The 18,089-nt window shown below is 35.3% G+C and overlaps 1 protein-coding gene across 1 annotated transcript in view; it reads right to left on the bottom strand.

The window, feature by feature from the left end:
• LOC306854678 (xyloside xylosyltransferase 1-like) overlaps positions 1 to 18,089 on the bottom strand; it is a 45,219-nt gene that overhangs the window by 18,045 nt on the left and 9,085 nt on the right. The window contains exons 3-4 of the mRNA XM_079392884.1: positions 16,479 to 16,626; positions 6,008 to 6,140 (exon numbers count right to left, since the gene is read on the bottom strand). Coding sequence (XP_079249010.1) covers positions 6,008 to 6,140; positions 16,479 to 16,626 — 281 coding nt within the window. The remainder of the gene's footprint in view (positions 1 to 6,007; positions 6,141 to 16,478; positions 16,627 to 18,089) is intronic.

Genomic DNA, 18,089 nt, shown 5'->3' with positions numbered 1-18,089 from the left:
TTGCACCAAATCAAGGCAGTCTCAAAACTGTAAAGGTCTTCACGGTTTGTTTATAAAGACTTCTCTGCTCAGAACAAGAAACCTTATGAAAACTACTCATCAGGTCAAGCAATAAATAAATACACAAGAACAAATCACCATTTATGTTTGAATTCCACAGGGAGCTAAAGGGTGTGTGTTAATTGTTGACGTATTGAAGCTCTCAATCCGATTAGACAATTCCCAGCTCGGTGCTTGCACTCATTCGGAGCCGTGTGCTCAGCGAGGATTCCAGATCGCTGGCACGCTGCCATGAACCATTTTGTGCCCTGGTCGGGATAGAGGCCGGTGGAAGGGAGAGGCTCAATGCCGATATATGAGGGCTCCAGTGAGCCTGAAATCTGGCACCTCTTCAGATTCCACTCAGCTTTTTCTGTTCTGCTTCATACATTCCATACAGGCAACCAAAATAAGAGTCAGATATGATAAATCTCCCCAAAAAGTAGCATTAAGTTTCAGAAGAATCTAGGGTGGCGTGGCATACTAACTATTACCTTCCTGACTCAATTTTAATGATCCCATCGATACAAGTTCTGATTTCTCTAACTGAATATCTTGGATACCAAATTACGCAAGAAAAATACATATAACGTCATGCTGACTTTAAAGGTCTGGGACAGTAAGCAAAAGGTTCCAATGTTAAAGCTCAAAGCAGAGAAAGAACAGAGAGAGAAAGATCACCAGGGAAAAAACGACGTTAATGACGTGGTGCTCTCAAGTATGAAAGTATGAAGTATGAAGTATGAATCCAGGAATGGCTTTTAAACTGCAAATAATGATACAATTTAAAAAAAAAAAAGAAAGCAGGGCGTGAAAACTTTTGAACAGAATGAAGATGAGTACATTTTTCTTGTTTTGCCTAAATATAATATTTTTTCATTTAGTACTGCCCTTCAGAAGCTACAGAAGATACTTACATGTTTTCCAGAAGACAAATTAAGTCAAATTTACCTTGATCTTCAAATTCAAAAAGTTTTCACGCTCCGGCTCTTAATGCATGGTTTTTCCTTCTGGAGCATCAGTGAGCGTTTGAACTTTCTGTAATAGTTGCGTATGAGTCCCTCAGTTGTCCTCAGTGTGGAAAGATGAATCTCAAAATCATACAGTCATTGTTGGAAAGGGTTCAAATACACAAAAATGCTATAAAACCAAAGAATTTGTGGGACCTGAAGGATTTTTCTGAAGAACAGCAGGCAGTTTAACTGTTCAGGACAAACAAGGGACTCTATCACTAAACAAAAAAACACCGCTTTCGATCGTTCAGGTAACAACACAGTATTAAGAATCAAGGGGATGTAAACTTTTGAACGGGGTCATTTTTATAAATTCAACTATTATTTTCTCTTATGGACTATATGTAAACATTTTATGTGAAATTTCTTATTCAGGTCAGTACTAAATAAACAATAACATGCATTTTGTATGATCCCTCTTATTTTGGTAAAATAATTAACATTTTGCAGATTCTGAAAGATGTATGTAAAGTTTTGACTTCAACTGTATATATTGTTAGTTAGTAATATATTGTTAGTGTATATATATATATATATATATATATATATATATATATATATATATATATATATACGTATACTAACAAAATGCATGTTATTGTTTATTTAGTTTATATATATATATATAACCCATAGACAAGCTTTATCTTGTCTTGCTTTGCTTTATCACGTTGCTTCATCAAGTTCCTCTGGATAAATAGCTGCGGTTCCATCCACCAATTTTTATGGGCATTTTAGAATATCGCATAAAAAAAAAAACGCTGGGTAGAAACGGCAAGATGCGCATAAATTCTAAAAATGCGCATAAAAAATTATGTGCACATTTGATTAGGATAAACTTTTTATCCGGTAAGAAAAAAGGCGCATAAACTACGATGGAAACACATTTACTGAATAAATTCCTCCATGCACATCAAAAAAGTCATGTGACTTTGCGCTATGAGACGGGATAACTTAACTAACCAGCGATCTCGTTCACAGCATCTATAAGTTGTTATGGTCATTCTGAAAAGCCTGAGGAAAGTCTGTCATTAAAGTATTTCTGTATAATTGTCTTACACGACTGTGTTCTCAAACAGCTGGCATTCACCTCCGAACGCAGTGACAGCATTTATTGTGTTATCATATATGAAAATGATTATATTCAGTGGCTTCTCCTATATTCTTAGTGATATTTAGTGCCACAGTTGTGACGATTTTGTTCTCTTTGACTCGTTGGATGGAAACGGTGCTTTATTCGCATATGTTTTATGTGATATTCCAGTTTTGCGCATAAGTTCAATTCGAATCTTTGGAAACATAGCTACTGACAACCAACTTACGTCAAGTGGAAAATCAAAAAAACAACTTTCTGAAAGGAACTTCAAAATAGTTACACCCACCACAGCTTAAAAGCCTGGCTTATCATTTGTTTCTAAAGTCTCACTTCATTAGATAAAATAGCTCTTCACCAGCTAACGAAGTGTTCAGGAGAGAAACAGCAGTGTCTATCTTCAGCCCTGCTGTGTGTTCTTTCTGACTCAGCTGCAGAGAGACTAATGCAATAACACCGAAAGAACTACGCACCTCAGAGCCAGGAGGCGTCCAAACATGCAACATCAGTGGAAAAGAGAGGTCTTTGGGAGCCTAGGGAGCATCGCAAACAAAGCGCAAGGCCTGCGCCAGTCAGGTAGAAGGCTTGGAAAAGAGTTCAAAGTTAATTACAGCGGTCTGGTGGGTCATTGTGCTGGCACAGGTGTTAGATGTTATCAACAAACCCTGCTGCTGCACCACAGACACCCCAATTGCCGATTACGCTTTTATCTCCTTCTCAATTGTTTACGTGGCTTTGTGTGAGTGTAGTCAGAGAACTGTTGTGGAAAATCTGCACTCTGTTGTGGAGGAAACAATCTCTCACAGGGACTATTTTTCCATCAGCTTATTTCTTTTATCCAGAAATTATACTAGCTCCTCAGCTATACACAGCTGAAATGACTATTCTGAGACTCTTCAAACTTCAAAACGGTGAACAGACAGATGAAAAATGTAAAAAAAAACATGATTAAATGTTTGTTTTCAAAAAGCTTGAATGGCCGAAAGAAGACCATAGAGAACTTATGGCACTAGGTAAGCAAAGGTCAAATCAATTAAACTGACACTGACTGGCTGATTGCAAAATTATGAATTAAAATTTATGACACTAAACTATATATAATCATTCGAGGCAACTGATTACAGTGCTTACCAAACTCAGTTCTTTCCAAGTTTGGTGTTTGGTGTATTTATTTTAAGCCTCTTATGCTCAACCAGGCTGCATTTATTTAATTAAAAAATATTATAAAAGCAGTAATATATGTAAATTACATTTATTTTACAATACATTGTACATTATAATTAAATAACTGTTTTCTGCACTATATTTAAAAATGTAATTTAATCGCTGTGATGGCAAAGCTGAATTTTCAGCATCATTACTCCAGGCCCACAGCGTCACATGATCCTTCAGAAATCATTCTAATATGCTAATTAAATATTTCATACCGTTATCTATATTGAAAACAGTTGTGCTACTTTAATATTTTTGTGGAAACCATGATACATTTTTTTCAGGATTCTTTGATGAATAGAAAGTTGTATTAAAGAAAAAAACAGCATTATTTTATTGAAATAGAAGTCTTTTGCATCACTTTTGGTCAATTGAATGCATCCTTGCTGAATAAAATCTCTTTCAAAAACTAAAAATCTTACTGAACCCAAACTTTTAAATGACAGTGTAGCTAGTTTCTTTCACACCTTTACACATTCTCTTTCTTCTTACATAAGAGATATCTTAACTAAATTACAATGTAACGAGCTTCACATTTGTTTACCGATCAAGCTGTCAGAGTTTATTTAATGACCAGCTAACTGTATAGAACTTTTTTTTTTAAATTACTTAAAAGAAACCGTTCAAAAATTACATGAAAGCTTTGCAACGCCGCAGTGCTGCATCAAGAAACTTAACGGGCACTTTTCTCTTTTTTTAATTACTATCCAATTATGTTAGTACGATTTCAAGAAAGAAGAAAAAAACATGCTGAAATGACAAATGAGAGTAAAATATGGCACAGTTTTAAGTTTTGGGTAAAGTATTCTTTTAACATAAAGATGCACTTGCTATGATTTGCTAGTTTCTAATACAAGGACTTGGCCTGCTGCCCTGACTGAGGTGAGAGGCAGGTCTGATGGGAATATGGGACAAATGAAAAAGGAAGCAACATTCAACAAGTGAATACAGTGCCATCTAGTGTTGACCCTTAAAGTACTATGGAAATTGCTCATTAATCAATGACAACACTAATCTGATAAATCATGCTTGAATACTCAACTGAGTCAGTTTTGACACTTTTTGGTTAAAGATCCTGGTAATCAAAGCTGTTTTAGCACATTCACAAGGCCCTACAGTCTTTCCCTCTCTCATGCATAGACACGCCGAGAAACACACAGAAAGCAAAAGCAAAAAAAAGCCTCCTTTGTGAATTCCTATCACCAATCTGAGCTTCCTCATGTTTCGGAGGCTAAACACTGGAGCTATTAGAAACGCTTTCCTGAAAGCTCTAGTCACATGACGGCTCTTGGAGAACATTGTGAAAAGGCTTCCACCTCTATTCGGCTCCAAATGCATCCTAGTTTCATGCCCAGCTTGCCTTTGCCAGGCCACAAGACTGATGGCATTGACCATTTCCACATTCTGTTCGGAGCACAGGTTGTCCAGAGTCTCTTTCAGACTTTGAAAAAGCCGTTTTGATCAAATTGTACAGTAGGACTTTGCTATTTTGTCAGCCTTTTTCTAAACTTAGATGCAAATCAATATGCACCTCTATTTCTTTGACAGGTTTGATATACAGTACAGAGAATACTATAGTTTCACAGTATTTTATGTATAATCATTTTTATTTTTAACTGTTCTAAATTCATTTTAAATCAATTTTTAAATCATTTTAAACTTTTTTTCTGGTTTTATTTTTACTTTCTTTTATATAAAGATATATCAGTGTATGAAACGTGCTATATAAATAAACTTGCCTTGCCTATAGTACTTGCCTAAAAGACACAAAACAAGGTGGTATTACAGTACTTTTTATTAGAAATGTACCATTCTTGTTATTGCTCACAGAAATTATTGAAATTGTTTTTGGTAAGTGAAATACTGCTGAAATAAAATATAAATATTAAATGAAAGTAAAAATAAATAAATAAATAGAAATGTTGTATTGGCAGCTAACTTTTAAGCTTAATGTTTAAGTTGAAGTACTAAGTCAAGTTAAAAGGAAATCAAAATAAAAAATAATAAAAAAAAAGCACAAAATAACTAAAAGTAGAATTAAAATGAAAATTTAAAATATTTTTAAATAATAGTATATAAATAATACTAAAATATGCATTGTATATTAAAAATATTTTCAAGTTATAGCTGACAACTAATAAATTGCAGGTTTTAAAATTTATAAAATAATAAACACTAAAACTAAACTTAATATACAGTATGAAAAAAACGATATTCATTTAGAGATTTTATTTACATTTAACAAATATTTAAATATTATTATAAAATATAATAATATTATATATTATTATAATATATTATAATAATAACATATAATATTTTTAAAGATTTTACTTTAAGCTAACGTTAGATGATGGCAAAGGTCATCTAAAATTCATAAATTGGGGAAATATACACCGGCGCTATTAGAAACGCTTTCCTGAAAGCAAATTCAGGAATACGATTTCCTGAATACAATTAAACATCCAATTTTGACCAATATCGACAAATTAAACAAGTCTCAACATTAACCGATATTGTACCGATACATCGTGTAGTGCTTCTTTTCATACTTTTTGGTATGAATGCACCAGATTTATCAACAAGGAGCATATAAATGTGACAACAGTGAACACAATAACTTTACGGTACACAGAGCTGAATCAGATACCTGTAAACTGGCTGCATTTCACGTGCAATTCCAATAACTGCCTCAGCAGGGAAATGGTTAAACTCTTTGAAGAGGTCTCTGACGTTGCTTCTGAATTTGAGGTCCAGGTCCAACTGAACAATGCGCTTCAATTCTAGGGGGTAAAGGAAAGAGAAAGTAAAGCTAATTTTTTCAAACACCAAAATAATCACATCCTATGGCATGTGAGCAGTGTTACATGCAATAAATCAGAGATATAATATTGTTTCTTTACGTGCTCTATAATGCAGAAAACCTGTAACTTAACAAATGATGGAACATCATCATCCGAAGGGGTTTTCGTGTGAGCACACTGGACAACAAAGCCCTCAAGACAACATTCTGGACGCACCATTGTGGAGCAGAGGCCATGAACACAATGACACACATTCAGAAAGCAAAACATAGGGGGCCCAAACTATACTTGTTGTAATTAGAACAATGAAAAGAGAGTGGCCAGCCGGAGCGGTTTAGTCGGTCAGACATTTCACACCAACGTCTCTCCAAACAAGCACCGGAAAGTGGACAAATCAATATCAACGATCTCAGCGCTCCCCTCCAAACACACAGGCTGACTACAAAACATTTCATGAGCAATGATAAAAGGACGACATCTACAGTGTATGGATATCAAAAACAAAACCTAGAGATGTCATTTTCTTTATTTATTTTTTTATAATCTTAAAATAATTGATCCTCTCCCAGTTCAATAAGCTGTAATAATAACCAGCTGGAAGTAGATTATATAACATTCCACACTAGAAGAACTAAAATTATTTTAAGCAGTATTTAAATAATATTTATTAATACTTTTATTCAGCATCTAATTGATCAAAAGTGACAGTAAAGACATTTATAATGTTACAAAATACTTCTAATTTAAATAAATGCTGTTCTTTTGAACTTTCTATTCATCAGAGTCTTGAAAAACAGTGTATCACAGTTTACACAAAAATATTAAGCAGCACAACTGTCACCAAAAACTAATTCTTGATCAGCAAATCAGCATATTACAATAATTTCTGAAGGATAATGTGACACTGAAGTCTGGAGTAATGGGTGCTAAAAAGCTTTGCCAACACGGCAATAAACTACATTTTACAATATATTAAAATAGAAAACTGTCATTTTAAAATATTGCTCTTTTTTAATGTATTTTGTTAAAACAAATGCAGCCTTAATGAGCAAGTTAAGTTGTTGTAACACTAACTAATATTAGCCAAGATTAATAAATGCTGTTAAAAAGTTAGTTCTGTATTTTTAATGCATTCACATTACAATATTTACAAAACAATATTTTCTACAGTACACTATTTCATTCTGCTGTGATTATTAAGCAGAGCACTATTAAAACCAACAACAAAAACGGGCATATGAAACATGAAACATTGCTTATTTGCCATTACAAAAATAATTATCTGCTCCAGCGATCAGCAACATTTTTATAGTCTTGCAGTCGTAAACGGTTAGTATTTTATGATTCAGTTTGGTGCCACTATTACTCCTGAAACTTCTGAAAATGAAAAAGCTCTGAAATGATTGAATCCCAAAGACCAACCTTGACTCCCCAGTTTGAATAAGGACCATTTTTACCCTCCAAAATTGAGTCGCTTCAAACCTCCAAAAATAAAACCCATGCGTCACAGTACACCAGATCAAAAGAGGAACAATCGCTTTAGGCAGGATGAGCCACAGACGCTTGGTGTGCACCTGAGGGCATGTCAGCAAGCACGTTAAAATGTGCCTTTGAAGCATTAACCACTGCACTAGTTCATTTTATTGAGCCTCTGCAGCCTGAAGCGATAAATACTTTCAAGAAAGAGGACCACGTGAAGTTCACCAGCTCCATCGTGGCCCAAGGTGCTGGAGACATGCCTACGGAGCTTTATAAACAAAATGTCTAGTTTTAGCTGAGTACATACACATCTAGGACATTCCCAGCACGTTTTAAAGCCAAGGGAACACACAGTTGAACATGCTCAAAAATAGCCTGGTCATCTAAAATGATGAAGCTTGACATACTTAAGAGAGTGGCTGTGTTTTACAGATGTAAGAGTTGCACTAGCTTTTAACAAAATTATCTTGGGAAATATCTGACTCTTTTAGGTTTTCCCTTCTTTTGAGATATACACTAATCCTCCTGCAAATGTATTATGTATTCACAACTTTAAAACCTATTAAGGTGAATAACAAAAAGTAATCCAAGTAATCTACTTTATCACTAAAAACATAGAGCAGGTGGAATTCCATCTGTTCTCGGTGGATTATGGCTTTGTTGCCTTCCTCAGTGAAAATAACAGCAAGTGATATAGGCTGATATAGGTCAACTTCATTATGAGATTAAAACCTGGTCTTATCTGACCATTCTCCATCAGCAAGAAAAATATCTCAAGTGGTAACTGGTTAAATGCAATGGGGTGGGTTAAAATTTGGTATGAAAGATCACACCCTATAGAAATGGAAACCTCTTTCTTGGAAGAACATTTTCATGATCAGGTGGACCTTCCACATAATCATGTAAACGCTTTTGTAAGAAAAAGGTTTCCATTTTTATAGGGTGTGTTCTTTGCATGCAGACATTTGGAGTCACACGATTGACTCTAGGATCATTGACAACGGTTTAAAAAAAAAAAAAAGGTTGAGTTTGTGTCATTTTAAAACATTGCATAGTTTCAAAATGCAAAAAAATTTCCAGATGCATGCGTTTACGTTCTGACAGTAACTCATTAGCATAGTGACTAAATTCTAGAAAAGTCGTATGATAAATGAGTTACACAAACCTGTCAGACTGCCTTAGATATCACAGATGCTTCCTTTAAAGTATATCAAAGATCTACTTTGTTCTTTGAAGCATATAATATAATTCACCTTTTGAGTTTGAATAAAACAATATCTGAGGTGGTTTTACAATTCACCTAGATATGGTTTGTTTTGATATTTTTAGCCTCTCCCTTATTTTCCATTAAACATACAGACAAAGAATGTAGCAAATATTATCTTTTGAGTATTGAGACATTTGTCTGCAACTACATAATCGAAAACTGTCCAAACACCACAAGATAAAGCGACAAATGATGTTATACAGTGTTGTTATTGTTAGCTAAAATTAGAATTTTTTTAAACTGATTTTGTTAACTGAAATACAGCTCAAGTAAAATTAAATATAAATAGGCCTATTTGATGAAAAACTTAAATTAAAATGAGAAATGTTGCCCTGGCAGCTAACTGAAGTCAAAAAAGGTTTAGTTGATGAACTAAAATTACTAAAACTAAAGCTGAAATAAATAAAAATTAAAGCCAAATAGAAATATTCAAAACTAATAAAAATGACAAAAGCACATAAGATTACTAAAACTTAACCTAAAATTAAAATGAAAACTAAAAATATAAAAACGGATTCAAAATGTTAATAAATACTATTAATAACACTAAAATAATACTAAATCTTATTTTTAAAATAATACAAAATGTTTCATCTTTGTGGTGTCGTGCCAGTCAACATAGTCATCAAAATTTTATGGTTGATCAATCAAAAAAAAAAAAGTCATAACTCAATGCATGTGTTGTTTTTAATTGTATTGCTCTTCAGTTGCAGTACTAGCAATGTTTGCTTTAGTTCACAAACAGGCAGAACAGTTTTGATGGGTGGATCGGTTTCTTGATTGATTGCCATTCTTGTCATTTCTTGAAATCAAAGACATTACAGGGAATACACATTTAAATATGTACCTGTAGATGTTCTTGTTGATCTGTTTTCCAGCAGACACACTAAAAACAACTGCTACAGAAACTCAACTCATGGCACTGTTTCACAATAAGAGAAGATTCATAGCCACTTGAAACAAGGGCCAATTATTTTCACAGTTCCTGTTGTCACTTGGGCTAAGCAGTTAATATAGCAGCCCAGCTCCAGGTTCAGTGGTCCTTTAATGAACGGCTAAATCCCTCACAACAATATGACAGAACATAAAACTAGAGCAAGTAGTTTTAAAAATCACTGGGCACGTGCCACCCCCCACCCCACCCACCCTATTTTTCAAAATAATTTATTGTTATGGACTGAGCACCTAATCTTGCTCTTTTAGACCCCAAAAAACCCCTAATTTTAGCTCAGTGGGCTTCCAGGGATAACGGTCTAAAGTGAGACGGATTGTGTCAGTCTCTTCCTCAGGGCTCACTTATTCAGCCTCTCAGCGGGCTGGTATTGACCGCCCTGTTGGTAAAGAGTCAATGACCGGAATAAGCCTGGCGGGAGAGAGTCATGCAAGCAGACAGACCTCCTCCTGTCATACTGAGAAATCAGGATGGAATTCCTTGAGCTGGGTTTGAGTAGTCAGTCAGTGGGTCAAAAGGGAATTAAAGACCACTGTTAAAGGAATAGTTTGCCCAAAAATGAAAATTCAATGTTATTTTGTCTGTGGAACACACAAGCAGAACAGCTGTGGTCACTATGAACTACCACTGTATGGAAAGTGAAGAACCTTTAAAATAACTTCCACAAAAGTTTTCTTCAACTTTTGTGCCCAAAAGAAACAAAAATAACAACTTTATTCAATTCTTATGCATTGTGCTACACTCGTGAATGGCAGCGGACGGTAACGCAGAAGTTGAATAAAGTCGTTATTTTTGTTTTCTTTGTGAACAAAAAGTATTCTCATAGTTTCATAAAATTAAGGTTGAACCACTGATGTCACATGGATTATTTTAACGATGTCCTTATATGTTTCTGGGCCTTGAACTTGGTAGTTGCCTTGCTGTATATGTAAGAAATCTCTCGGATTTCATCAAAAATATCTTCATTTGTGTTCTGAAGATGAACGAAGGTCTTATAGGTTTGGAGCGACATGAGGGTTAATAATTAATGACAGAATTTTAATTTTTGGGTGAACTATCCTTTTAATGCTTTAGGTAACTAACAATATACAAATATTTTTACAGCATTTATTAATCTAGTCTAATGTTAATACATAAATATCCTATTGTTCACTGTACATGTTCAGTGTTAAATTAAACACTTTAAAATGTAAAAAAATGTATTCATTTTTTAATTTAGATTATTTAAGAGTGTCGGCACTCACAACAACCCAAGTTTGATTCCCGTCTCGAGGTAGATCCATTCAAAAGTTTGGTATCAGTATGAGTATATTTCTTTTTTACGAAATATATAGCTTTATTCACTTTTATTCAAAAGTGACAGTAAAGACTTTTATAATGTCACAAAAGATTTCTAATTCAAATAAATGTTTTTAAAATTGTCAGCCCTGAAAAATCATTGTTTCCACAAAAACATTAAGCAGCACAACTGTTTTCAACATTAATAATAATAAGAAGAAATCCTTCCTAAGCAGCATATTAGAATGATTTCTGAAGGATCTTGTGACACTGAAAATTCAGCTTTACTCCACAAGAATAAATTCAATTTTAAAGTATATTAAAATAGAAATCGGTTAGTTTCGATTGTTACATTATTTCACAATATTACAGTCTTTACTGTGTTTCTGATCAAATAAATGCAGCCTAGACAAGCATTAAAGACTTAATTAGAAACATATATAAAAATCTTACTGACCACAAACATGTGAAAAGTTTTCTTGATAAATGTTTGCAAGATGCTAGATGTAAATTTGCCTGATTGAATCAAAGCATTTATGCCTTATCGGGTCACAGAAACAGAAGGGAACAAAAAGAGACAGTGCTGTTGAACTGCACATAAGTGTCTAAACTTTCTGAATGAGCATTGCTTATACAGTGCACAAAAAACAAATGGATTCAGTTATAGTCAGTATAGAGAGTCAATATGACTCGATAGAGAGTAGCTATTCATACACACCTGGATAATTTCAATTTCAATGACTTGCGGGAGAACAATAAAGTGAGCTGGCCTACTTCCTGTCAACCTGCAAAATGTTTGTCTCATGCAAAATTCAAAACACGCAAGTAACAACTCAATTGTAAAATATAGCTGCAAGCAGCAATTACGGGGCCAAGCACTCCAGCGGCAAAATGAGGAGCCAAGCATAGCATGGAGCATCAGACCAAATGCAATAGAGTACTAAAAGAAATAACCTCTAGTAATATGATTAAATGGCTTATCACTTTTGACCAACAGGTGGAGCAGCAATCAAATCACTTCGGTGTGTTCTGTGTGAAGTGACAATGGCACACACAAAGTTTGTTGTCATTATGTCAAAGCTTTGCAGAGATATAGCATCAGAGTCATTTTGGCACCATGCCTAAAATTTGTAGTGGTGCTGTACGAAAACGGTTTTGTGTATCGACACAAAATCCATAACTTTTTGTCAGCACAGTCTGAAGATGACCTGGCTCAATTTAGGTGAAAATCGGACAAACGGTTGAGGAGTAGTTTGAAAAAGTGGGTTTTCAACATAAATCAAAATGGCAGACAGGAAGTTTGGCTGACTATGGCAACATTGGTATCACTGTTCTCAGCATGACCCAAGGAATCTATTAATACCAGTCTCATTACAATAGGCAAAATTCTCAGAAAGCTATTAGCATTTATTTGAAATTTCATTATAACCTTTGACCACAAGGTGGCACTGTCTCAAAACTTTTTGCATAATTTCAGGTCATGGTCTCGATGTACATACAAAGTTTCGTAATGGTACACCAATGCATTCAAAAAATATAACATTTTATATCATAATACTCTATTGTAGTCAATGGCAATTTCATGTTTTGTTCAATTATAACGCCACCAAGAGGCAAAATCCCACCAAATGTTTTATGGGTCCTTAGAGTGTGCCCATACATGCGTGTCAAATTTGGTGAAAATATCTAATTTTGTTTTGGAGTCATTTTTATATATGAGAAGAGAAAAAATGACTGATGGCTGACTTTGTTTGCATTTTTGTGCCACCAACTATCAAAATTTTGGCAATTGGACATTAACATGTAGCTGGCACACTATGTTTTTGAATTTCGGAGTAACGGTTTCTAAGATATTGGCAAATGATTTTTAAGCGCTAAAATGCAATGTTGCACAAATCATAAGGCAAAACCTGGCAAGTTTGGTATCGCTGGACTCGGCGAGGATTCAAAAGTCTAAAAAGTTTACTCCTGTGAAAATAAGTCCACTTTTTACCACTAGGCTCGAAACTTCTCAGGCTTCTTCAGGGCATCGTGCTGATGAACCATACCAAGTTTCGTAACGATACGTCAATGCATTCATAAAATATAGCATTTAGTACAAAATTCAAAATGGCCAACACCCAAAATTGGATATGGTTCGACTCGGCATGCTGCACCGAATCTAAAAAGACCAGTTTTGTGATTTTTGGCCAAACCAATGAGAAGTTATAAGCAAAAATAAAAAAAAAATCGTATCTCCTGACCACTAGGTGGCACAGCGCCGAAACACTGCAGGTAGCCTCAGATCATGCTTGTTATAACACACACCAAGTTTGGTCTCAATATGCCAAACCGTTGCAGAGATATAGCCTCAGATCCATTTTTGCGTGCTTTTCATAGAACTCGTTCACGCGTTATTCGAGAATGGTTTGACTAATTGACTTGAATTCCGTTAACGTTTGGCCAGTATGGTCTGAAGATGATCTGAGCCAATTTTGGTAAAAATCAGACAAACCGTTTAGGACGAGTTCGAAAAAGTAGTTTTTACGATCAATTTAAAATAGCGAAAAAACTAAACCTTACGATTTTAAAATTTTGGACTTCATTTTACTCGGCGTGAGCGAAGGATTCAGAGGAGAATTTTCCTTCTGTGCCTTACGGTTCAAAAGTTATTAGCATAAACATGAGTGAAACTTTGGACAAGTGGTGGCGCTAGACAGTTTGAGCAAGAGACTCCAAATTTGCTGTGGTTAGTATTGACACTGTCCTCTATCAGTGTGCCAAATTTTACAACTTTCCCGGTTCTATGGGCTGCCAAAGACTCAAGAGCGGCAGAAACGGAAGAAGAAAAAGAACGCCAACGGATACAACAGGTGCCATCGCACCTTCTGTGCTTGGCCCCAAAAAATATAAGGGCACGCTCTCAACCCCCTTTCTTGGCCTTCCACTCACAAACAAACACACGTCACTTCGACAGTGTGCTTTGGCACCCCTGCAGATATAAATGGCCCAATTGTGAAATCACAGGCTCTATACGACCCAGTGAATCAAGCTAGAAAGTGAACAACTCAGAAGGGAGTTTCTGGCCGAATAAGGTGCACATATTAAACTCAGACACTACAAGCGACACATTCAGCAATAAAAGCATACTGACTTTCAAAGGAACAAAACATATCAACAAAAACCCACTATTGAGCAACAAGCTATCGATTTCTGAATCTTCAGCTTCCAAAGCATTTCATTTCAGATATGAATTGTGTCTCCTCAGTGAGAATTGACTAAATTGCCAGAGAGAAATGTGCAAACAAATCGACCCGAACATCCCTGCAGGCCTTACTTAGGTGCAGGCAGCGCTTTTCAGTGAATCTCAGTTCGTAGAATGCATTCATTCTAAACTCTCCATTTCCCAGGGTCTCAGTGTTCTTGTTGCTACTTCAGACTTTTTGTTTTCCACAAATTTAGTTCCAATTTATGAGACTGAAACAAACTGAATTTATTGATACCTAACCAATATATAATTATATAAACCAGGTTTAATATATAATTATCGCATATTAAAAGTTACTGCATATTTAAAAAAAAAACACATTCAGTTTATTGGTACTATTACATAAATCTCAATCTTTACTGTCAAATGTGCATCACAGTTAAATTAAAGTTAAAACAATGTAATCCAAATGAATGGATTGTTTTAAATATCTTTTTAAATGTATAAATGCTCAACAGTTTACCAGTTAATGTACACTCAATATGAATTTATATGAAAATATATTAAATGAACTTTAATAAAATTTCTTAATGTACTTAATGTACATTAACAATTAAGTTAAGAATTGTATAAGTCATTTAAGTAACTGATTACAAATCTAATTTTAACCTTGAAACCAAACAGTTATTTAAAAATATTTAACCAAATAAATACTGACAAAAAGATTTTTTTTTGTTTTATTCCACACTATTGCTAATCAAATAAACAAATTAGTGATATTGAGAATTTAAATTTAATTAATTCTCATACCAGTGAAAAAAAACATACCAGTGAGGGGGGTTCGGTCCAGGTGGGAAGCGTGCGTGCAATCTGTGATCGCCTGCAGTTGATGACGCTCGCTAAAGCGTTCAATTGCTTTCTTATGTGCGCTGTTTTATCGGTTTCACTTTCGAAATAGATCACATTCAGCAAGGAGAGGAAAGGATGGAAAGTGGCGGGCACAGTAACTCGTTTGAGGGGGCACGAATGCCTCCCCTTGGCGCCTGCCCTGCCTGGACAGCCATTTGTTTTAATGTGAGAGGGAGTGAGTGGCGGATGACTCTGTGTGTGAGAAGCAGCAGTGTCACAGAGGACGATCGACCGCCCCGTCCCCTCCTGCCCCTCCCCCTCCGCCCATCACTGTGACATGTGCAAATTCAGCACCTGTGAGTGAGTTGGTACATCTGACACCATCAGCGGCCTCGTGTCCAAATCCATTCACGGCCGGACTGATTGAGGGCCGCTTTCAGGATGGCCGAATGTACTGACCTTTAGAAAACACAATTAGATTGTGCAGCAGGAAGTGTGAAGGGGAAGTTTACATGAACACCGAATGTTCTGCAGCTGCCACTTTTGAGATGGAAAAGTTGAATCACAGTATGGTTAAGAAAAAGCGGGTTAGCCCTAATTTAATCAGGATAATAATTATGACTTACAAAACAGACATATAAACATAAATCAAAAGAGCTTAGTAGTGACACTAGCTGCACATAACAAAATTGCAAAAAAAAGAATGTTTTATTTCTTTTAAACAAACAGTATTAGAAGCCAACAGAGGCCACAGTAGTCGTTCATTCACTTAAAAAGGTATGATTTATAATAGATTAAAATGCACTTAGAAATGTAAAATAGTTAAAAACTAAATACTAAACATACCAAAATAATAACAACAATAATAAATGTTACTATTAAATAATATTTGAATATATTTTTGCTTTTTCTATTTTTGTTTGGATTTTTTAGCCTGTTTTCTCAAGGTTTTAAAACTATTATAATCAATAATAACAATAGCAATAACAATAATAATGCATAATTTAGTTTTTTTATGTTTTATTTAAAATGTTTTTTAAGGTAAAAAAAAAAAAGGCAAAAATTATCATTTAAAAAATAAATAAATAGACAATACAAAAATCATGACCTTTATGCAGTTCCACGTTTGGAAATGCTAGTATTTTGAACCTTTAAATTTCCTTTAGTTTTATTGTCCACAAAGTGAAAATTTGTCATGACTTCACCATACAATATAAACACAACATAACAACATAAACGGCAAACCAAAAGTTGCAATTGCTTTTTTATGCCTATCAACAACACCCACGTCGAGCCACAGCTCACCTGTAGGCATGATGCGATGCATGGCCACCGACAGGAAGAAGATGGCATCGCTATAGTACGCGCCAGAACCTGCACTAAAGTGTTTCTGCATAGCCTCTACGATGTGGAATAATTTCTCCGTAAGGGCGCCTACATCGTGAAACACCACCTGGAACAGACAATAGACAATATCGGTGTTAAACAAGGGCATTTTTGTGACCCTAGTGATACTGACACCACATATTTCCAGATTTGTGCATGGGTGGACAGGAGTGGGCTGTATTTCTACCCTTCGCTTGGGTTTTGGCACAGTGATTTTATCCTCAGGTGTTCACTGCTTGGCTCACTGAACCTTGACAGTCGTCTTTTACTGTTCCTTCCATTGAAAACACACAATACCTGTGTTTGTCCGCAGTGCAATCGGCCCCCTAATCCTGCTCTGCAATGCAAGGCTTTGGCGTTGACTCAACTCATGCAATCAGATAATGTGTATCTCTCGCTAGGTTGCACAAAGAGGATTGATGGGGGGTTCAGTCATCACAGATTTCCCATTAAGGTTTTGATTCCAGGGGTAATACTGTATATGTTTCTGCTATAGGATTAGAATTCCACCTTCAGTCTGGCGAAACAAAAGCACTAATTCAGCACAGGCTCAAGGAACACAGTTAGACACACAAAAGTACAGTTAGACAAGTATTTGTTGGATGTAGAGGCAGATTACCTTCAAAACACAAGAGTTTCTTCACCCTTTATCTTTGGGCTCAGAAAATTCAGAAAAAGTACAATTGAAACTTTAAGCGACATACAGAATGTGCTTCTCTTTTCACCTTAAATAGGTATGATCAAATAATAAAAAAAAATATATATAATTTATTTTTACTGGCCTGAAAACTCGAAAATTCCACATAAAAGTAAAGAATTGGAATTTTCCATCTAAAAGTGGAAAAGATCAATATTTCATTTAATTGGAAGTTGACTGAAAATTTAATCAATCAATCAAAATGAAGGAATTGCCAAGTGAAGTGAACTTTGCAATGTCAAAGTCATGGGTTTGATTCCCAGGGAATGAAGTTGCAAAAATATCAAGTTTGGGAGCAGTCCACTGAATAGCTTATTTCATCACAGTTTATTTGTGATATCGCCCTGAATTTTTTAAAAGCAAAGTGCTTTAAAGCCACTAGTAAATAATGCAGAAACTGTTATAAATAACAGAGGAAACAAAACTGCATTTTGCTCATAAGAACTTCAAAGAGAACAGAACACTCGTTCGAGCTCCAATGAAGCTGTCATAGGAACAATAGGAACAAAAACTACACCAGTAAGCAGTAGGTTCATTTTATAGATGGAGTAACTGCAGGGACCGGCTAACTCAGAGCGAGTTTCAGAGCGTAGCCGCATACAGAGCTCAGTGTAATCTCTATTATGAGCACATGAAGTGCTGTGCAATATTAAATGAAAGGATTCTGACAGTGTTATGGGGACTCGGAGCAGAGCCTGCTGGTCATTTTATGTGCTTCTGACTTTCCAAATAGTCCTGGAGGTGTGAAGGTGTATAATAAAGTGAGAGTGTGCTTCATTATATGAGTCTGGATGTTTGCCTAGTATTACTGGCAATCTGAATATTCTGTGTGG

The sequence above is a fragment of the Barbus barbus genome, assembly GCF_936440315.1.
Source record: "Barbus barbus genome assembly, chromosome: 35".
Lineage (NCBI taxonomy): Eukaryota > Metazoa > Chordata > Actinopteri > Cypriniformes > Cyprinidae > Barbus > Barbus barbus.
This window is presented reverse-complemented; position numbering and strand designations above follow the sequence as displayed.